General features: G+C 53.4%; 1 protein-coding gene across 20 annotated transcripts in view; it reads left to right on the top strand.

Annotated features, from left to right (window-relative positions):
- Window positions 1–7,578, top strand: part of PCBP3 (poly(rC) binding protein 3) — a 295,105-nt gene that overhangs the window by 249,755 nt on the left and 37,772 nt on the right. For all 20 annotated transcript variants that reach the window (XM_037742006.1, XM_017538508.2, XM_037742007.1 and 17 more), the window contains 3 exons: window positions 372–395; window positions 1,347–1,379; window positions 1,674–1,790. In XM_037742006.1, coding sequence (XP_037597934.1) covers window positions 372–395; window positions 1,347–1,379; window positions 1,674–1,790 — 174 coding nt within the window. The remainder of the gene's footprint in view (window positions 1–371; window positions 396–1,346; window positions 1,380–1,673; window positions 1,791–7,578) is intronic.

Raw genomic sequence — 7,578 nt, 5'->3', positions numbered from 1 at the left:
GGTCCCTCTTCACTCACACTGGGAGGGTCCCTTTTCACTCACACCGGGAAGGTCCCTCTTCACTCACACCAGGAAGGAAGGTCCCTCTTCACTCACACTAGGAAGGTCCCTCTTCACTCACACCGGGAGGGTCCCCTCTTCACTCATACCAGGAAAGTCCCTCTTCACTCACACCAGGAAGTAAGGTCCCTTTTCACTCACACCAGGAAGGTCCCTCTTCACTCACACCGGGAGGGTCCCCTCTTCACTCACACCAGGAAAGTCCCTCTTCACTCACACCAGGAAGGTAGCCTGGTTTCAGCAGTCTCTGCCTCCCCTGTTTTTCTCCTCCTGCTCTATGACACCGTGTTTCTGTGATTCTTTTCCTGCAGGAAGTTGGAAGCATCATCGGGAAGGTAATTATCTACTGAATCTCTGCCTCTCTTGGGGGTCTCTGTAAGGGGATGGTGAGGACAGCAGCCACCTGGGTGCTAGGTGGCACCCAGTAGGTGCACCTTTCCTGGTAGATGGGTGGTGTGTTCCATGAAGTCAGGACCCCAGGGGTGCTGCCTTTATGCCACGTGACGGCAGAGCTTGTCCCTGGCTCTGTGAGGCCGAGGGGAAGGGCCTGGTCGCCTGGCTGCCCCTGCCCGTGGCCTTGGTGGCCAGCCCTTCTTTCCCTGTTGAAGACCCCACAAAGAAGGATTTCCCACACCTTCTTCAGCTGGCCGTGTCATCTGGGCAGTCTCCAGGAGTGCTGGCAGAGGCAGCAGCACTCGACACTTCCCTTCCAGATCAGGGCTGGCCGGGGAAGTAAGGCCCAGTGTGGCAGCTGCATCGTGAGGCTGAGCAGGCCCGTCTTCATGGCATTTTCACCACCTCCAGGGACCTGTGTCCTTCCCCTCTGTCATAGCTCATCGTCCCGGCTTCCTCACGAGTGCTTGAGCGAGCACGTCTCTGAGAGCCACCACCTCTGGAGGGGAGGACGGCAAGCCAGAGTGCAGCCAGCCATGCAGGGCACCTGAGGGCATGCACACTGCCCTGTGCCATGAGTTAGCTGCTGTGGGAGCCCAGTTGGGCCCACCCCACCCTTCCCAGCCATGTGCCCTTGGGTGGGTGCACTTGCCTTCCTGTGCCTCAGTTTCCCATCCAAATGCTCACTAGGGTGTGGTGGGCATGGAGCCTGGTCTCCAAGGAGGAGGCTCGGCTGTGTGGGCACATGGGGCAGGCCGCTACCCACCCACCCTGGGCCATGCTGTCCTGAGAGCCAGAGGTGCAGAGGCTGCCCCGTGTGCCTCGAGCCCGTGCATGCCCTCAGCAGAGCTACAAGTGATGCCTTTTCCTTATTGTCTAAATGTTTATTCCAGAAAGGAGAAACTGTGAAGAAGATGCGTGAGGAGGTGAGTGTGGTGGGTCTCTATCAGTTCGCAGCCGCTTCTGGGCGGGCGGGGAGGGTCTCTTTCCCCTACTCAGGCCTCCTGTGCTTCCCTGAGGGAAGGGATCCTTGGATTCCTTTTGCTCATTAAAGTTTCACTGTAAAGGAGATTGTTGAGAAGGGTTTACTGTTCAGTGGTGGTTTGCCAGTTAAGGGACAAAGGCATGTGTTTGTATCAATTATCATCAGACTTGTGGCCCCAGGCCCCCTGGCCGAAGGGCTTTAATTGGTTGCTAGGGTTTCTCTGCTCTCACCCTAGAGTGGTGCCAGGATCAACATCTCAGAGGGAAACTGCCCAGAGAGGATTGTGACCATCACAGGCCCGACAGACGCCATCTTCAAGGCCTTTGCCATGATTGCGTACAAGTTTGAGGAGGTAACCTGCACCCCCAGTAACCTCCACCAGCCTGGTCTCAGCCAGCTCCCTGGGTCCCTCTTCCCTGCACTTGGACTAGGGGATCACCCAGGTGGCCCCATAACTACAGTCACCTCCTTTGCCTCCCAGGGCCTCTCCCCAGCTCTGGTTCACCCAGTCAGAGGCCAGTGTCCCTCCGTCCTTCTGAAGCCAGCTACTCCCAGCTCATGCACCTTGAGTCCACCTCCCTCAGCTTCCTCAGACCCTGCCCTGGGGCACCGAGCACAGCCTCACAACACCCCGCCCTTCCCCTGGGGCACACAGCCGTGGGCGGCGGGCCACACCAACATCCTAGCCCCCAGTTGGCTCTGCCACATGGCTCTCGACAAAGCCCTGGCTGGCACAACCCTGGTCCGCAGCCACACGCCACCATGCCGCCAGGCTCCCCTGGGAAAGCTGATGTAGCCCGGCTTAGGCGTGGACGGTGAAGGTGGAGGCCATTCGTGCTGGTGGTATTAGAGAGTGAGAGAGAGAGAGAGAGAGAGAGTGTGTGTGTGTGTGTGTGTGTGTGTGTGTGTGTGTATGCACGCGCGAGCAGCACTTCTGTGTATGCTGCCATCAAGTTACATTTTAATGTCTTTATGTGTTTCTAGTTTTCTTGAAATTGCTGGAAGTTAGTTAGAGATACATTTAGTGTCTTTGAGGGGTTACCATTAAGTAGTGAGGGGCACTTTGTGGAAATAAAGACCCCTCCAAGAAGGATAATTCTCAGAGGTTGTTTATGATTTGGTGCCATCTGTGCTTGGCAGAGACTCGAAGGCAGGCAAGGAGGGGGAGCTTTGGAGTGGGAGAGGAGGGCTGCACCCGGGAGGCAGTGGGGGTAGAAGCGGGCATCCGTGTGGCTGGTGGAGGAGTGTGTGGGGCCTTTCCAGTGGGTCCTGAGTTGGAACTAGGGTGCACATGAGGGAAGCTGGTTGTTCAGGGCCGAGTGCAGCGGAGGCTGTGGCCTGGCCTCCAGGGCTGGACGCTGCAGACATTGGGGCCAGTGTCCCCTATCATAGGTGGCCTGGCCACTGTCTGTAGGTTGTTTCTTAGTTTCCCCTGTTAGCTACTCTCTTGTTTGCAAGAGGATAGCCAGTTCAGAAAGGGCTGGAGAGCCAGGTCACGCTGCTTGGTGATGGTTCAGTTGCCCTCTTGGTCAGCTGCACTGCGGGGTCCTCTGGATCTTTCTGCTGCTGAGTCATCCTGGCCATCGTCTGATGGGAGACGGATGGAATGTGGCAGGCCAGCATCATACACCATAACAGAGACAAGAATAACCCGGTCCCCAGACGGTGGTAAAACCGAGGGCGCAGTTACCCAGCCCTAGGCAAGAGGACACAGCCCATGGCCATGAGGGCCAGCCTCAGAGAGCCTCGTAGCAGCTCCCTGGGGTGCTGGGCAGCCGGCTCCTGGGACTTCGCTCTGCAAGAAACATGTGCAGTGGCACAAACACCAGTGTGGCTGGCCAATGAGAAACCTGGAGAAACGCAGTTGCCCACCACCGCTCGTGCCAACACGCCTCCCACCCAGGGCAGGTGGTGTCCCGAGTACCTTCTGCCAGAGTTGGCAGTGGGTTTCTGACCGTAGTTTCTGCCCGTGCGATGCCCACTGTGGGGAATGCTCAATCGTCCCTTCCACAGAGTACACAAATAATCACAAGAGGTCTCGTGTTCGGACTCAAATTTGAGTCAGAATTTCCAGCCGTGGAGATTAATAGAATTAGGATCTTTAGACACAGAGAAGTCTCCGAAGCTATTCCTAAGGTACCTGAGGTATTCATCTGAGGCCAGCAGGGCCTGGGGACTGGCCATAAGGAAGCAGTGTCTGGTGGAGGTGTATGGAACCTGGGGAGGGCTGTCGCTCATCTGGAGAGGCTAGAACTGCGGCCTGTGCCGACAGCTGCCGCTGGGACCTGTATTAGTTTCGTCCACGTGGCTGGTGTTTCATGGCCCATTGCTCCGTGCAGGTTGCTGAATTTAAGTTTAGAATGACCTGGGACTGAGCAGTAGACGTTAATAATTGGTTGTTTCTCTAGGAGAAAGGGACACTAGTAAAGTCACAGGCGATTTGTTTAGAGTTAGTTGTCCATGTAGACGCAAGCAGAAAGACCATCAGCTGTCATTCCCTAGGGCTGCATTCAATGAAACCGGCGTATCTGGAGATTCTTAACCCCGGCTCCCGGGATGGGCGGTGTGTCCAGTTGTCACTGAGAGTGAGGGCAGTGGTTACTGTTCCGGATAATCTAATGACATTAGAATGAATGTGTGCTCACCTAACACTTATCATAAAGTGAAAAGAAAATAGAAAAGGGACCATCACCAGAGGTGGATGACAACCAGGGGTCCGTGGAGCATGAGAGGGAGAAAGATTATCTGTAAGCAGATGAAAAGTGAAACAAATCCGACAGAGATCTTGTTAGGACATCTTAGCAGAAACTGTCCCTTCTCCAAGATCATCGGCTTGCAGGAAGGTCTCGGATCAGCCTCTAGAAGGTCTCAGAGAAACCTCAGTTTGGGGTCCCCTGTTGGAGTAGTTTGCTCATTGTGTGGAATTTTTGGTCGCCACTTTGGCTGTGAAATGTGAAATCAAGGACTGACTCCTGGAGTTTCACTGCTGGATTTGTTAGCAATACCTGGTAAGGCCCCTTTCAATGAAGTAAGAGAAAGAGACTTTTTCTGATGTCTCTTCCAATAGACAACATCTCCTGGTTGCAGGTCATGAGCAGGGTGTTTGGGAAGTTGTCGTGGGAAGCAGCCATGACCTGCTGGTGACAGGCAGGCTGTGAGGAGTCCCTCATAGTCATTCGCCATCCCTGCCGGCAGCAGGGCGCAGTCTAGCATCAGGAGTCCCAGAGGCATGAGCCCCAGTCACCAGTCCATGGAGGGGCAGCTGAGGTGTCTCCAAGGGAGCAGACTCTGTGGCCGAAGAAGCTCAAGGGGTTCCAAAGGTTTTGATCTGTTGGTCCTTCAATTTTTTCAGAAGCTTGTGGGTGGTCAGCACCGTGTTGTTATTGAGTAAGGGGTAACCACTTACAGAGCTCTGTTATAATGGTTTTTGTAAAATGTGGTCCTCGATCACTTAATGTAAAAGTTGGTGTGCTTCACGTTGGAAATACAAGATCAAGGAATTTTTTAGTAACTTTAAGGACTGTAGCTCTTAAACAAGGAAATGCTTCAACCCATCCTGAAAACAGATACACAATGACTAAGGCATTTCCAGTCCCAGGGTGGGCGTTGGTTAAAATCCACCTGAGGGCATTCAGAGGGCCCTTGTGGCTTCGCTCTGGAGCCATGCCTTGCCTTCACGCCATGTCAGGCTTGTGCTGTTGACAGACACCTGGCCTTCAGAGAACCTCAACAGTCTTTGTTAAGTCTCCCACCAGTGTTGACTGGAGATATTAATCAGCTTGTCTATGGCATGATGAGCAGTTTCACGGACTGACTGAGCTAGTATACATTTGAAATCATGGCACCACAGCCAGCCATCCTGAGAGCTCCGAAGAAGACTGAGTAAAGGGCACAACCAGGATTCTCAGAAATTTTCCATCCTTCCTTTTCAAAATCAGGGGCAAAGTGTTGAAATCTTACAGTGGCCTCTTTGCTTGTCTCCAGAGATCCAGCCTTTGAGGCTTAGCTGGAGCAGAGCCGTGGCTAAAGCACTGGTGGGCGCAACAATCCCCCAGAGCATCTCCTCCAACATCCGCACCAGCCTCGCCCCTGCAGTCGCCAGCTCTCTAGGAAGAAGTGTGCCTAAGAACTCCTCAGCCCCAGCCCATGGAGGGTGGGCTTCCAGCAGAGCTACAAGCCCGTTTCCAGAGCATCCACCACATGGGCCCGTGGCTAGTTGACAAGCACCAGCAAGAGTTATGAGTCTGTGGGTAACACCCCCCCGGGCACCGAGGAAGGAGAACTGTCCAGACCCCAATACAACTAGTACCTGAGGAATGTCTTAGTTTATAGTGTTACTACTCAGCTATTTCTTTTATATAATCCTTTATATATAATCATATATTAGTTTATGGAATTAGTATCTGAAGTATAACTTACTGCTCGCTATGTCTAGCTTATATAATCATATTTTATACCTATATCTAACATACTTAGTTCCATATAATCTTTCTATATGATCATATAGGTATTGTAGTCGGAGCTGTACTGACACATTTAGTGCTGATTTATAGAATCCTTCCATATAACCATATAGTAGTCTGTAGTAGGAGAAATGCCTAGAGCAGTCACAGAACAGAAGCAGTACATGGGAAAACAGCCAGACCAGAACGAGAACCAGAGACCCAGGCGGTGGCATCCCTGCCTGAAAGGGCATACGCTGTATGGCAGGCTTGGAGCAAGAGCCTCTCCTCCTGATAAAGGAGTTGTAGCACCTTGCATCCAGTTCCTGTGGAAAGTAGGCCTCAGGCCTGAGATCCGGGAAGTAACCGAGGGAGAAGAATCCCTCTGGTGTGAGCAGTCACGGCGGCTGTACACCCTGTCGTCTTTTCTCACTTCTGTGCTAGCACAAATCATCCTCCCATAAATAACTTAAGAGAAGAGCACAAGTCTGTCAGCTCCCACTGCATTGGCTTACAGTATCCTTCTATTAGAAACCCTTTGAAGTCTCCAGCCCCCAGATAAGAAGTGTTGCGCACGACACCTGTTGCACACAGCCCACCTCCTTACCTCGGTGACCTAATGGGGGTGGACCCCTTTTCTGTACACGACCCTCTACTACTGCGCATGGCACAGACCCCTACTGCACACGGCCCACCTCTCGGCCCAGGTGACATAATGGGGTGGCCCCCTTGCTTGTAACTCAGTGATTATGTATGCCCTATCGTTAAGCCTATAGACAATGGCCTCACTCACGACCCTTCTCCTTGCTTGTACCTAATAAATACAGATGCTTCTGGGCATTTGGGGCCCCCGCTGATCTCCACTCATAGGTTGCGTGGCCCCCACGAGTCCAGATGCTCTTCACCAGTTCTTCAGTGTCCTGTCTCTTTGCTTCTCGGATCCTGCACTTCAGCACAGCATAAGGGACACCCCATGACCCTGTGAGGCCCTACAGCCCTACAGAGTCCTACACTGAACATACTTTATCCCCCACAGGGGACTATGTGGTGAAGGAGCCAGGTTAGCGGCCGCACACTGTCCTGGTCTCCTTGGGCTGCCATTGCAAAATGCCACAACTGGGTGGCTTACATAGCAGACACTGGTTCTCTCACATCTGGGAGGCTGGAAGTCTCGGTTCAGGGTGCCATGAGGGCCGATTCCTCAGGGGCCTCTCTCTTTGGCTTGCAGATGCTGTCTTCTCCCTGTGTCCTCACAGGTTTGTCCCTCTGTGTGCGTCAGTGTCCTAATCCCCTCTTCTTATAAGGACACCAGTCAGATGAGATTAGGGTCCACCATAGTGACCCCATTTTACATTCATTACCTCCGTAAAACCCCATCTCTAAACACAGTCACATGGGGGGCCAGGGCTTCAGTGTAGACACAGTCATACGGGGGGGTCAGGGCTTCAGTGTAGACACAGTCACACAGGGGGTGGGGGTCAGGGCTTCAGTGTAGACACAGTCACACGGGGGGATCAGGGCTTCAGTGTAGACACAGTCACACGGGGGAGTCAGGGCTTCAGTGTAGACACAGTCACGGGGGACGTCAGGGCTTCAGTGTAGACACAGTCACACAGGGGGTGGGGCTCAGGGCTTCAGTGTAGACACAGTCACACGGGGGGGGTCAGAGCTTCAGTGTAGACACAGTCACACGGGGGG

The sequence above is a fragment of the Cebus imitator genome, unplaced genomic scaffold (assembly GCF_001604975.1).
Source record: "Cebus imitator isolate Cc_AM_T3 unplaced genomic scaffold, Cebus_imitator-1.0 Scaffold112, whole genome shotgun sequence".
NCBI lineage: Eukaryota > Metazoa > Chordata > Mammalia > Primates > Cebidae > Cebus > Cebus imitator.
Note: the sequence above shows the minus strand (reverse complement) of the source record. Positions and strands in the feature narration are given on the sequence as shown.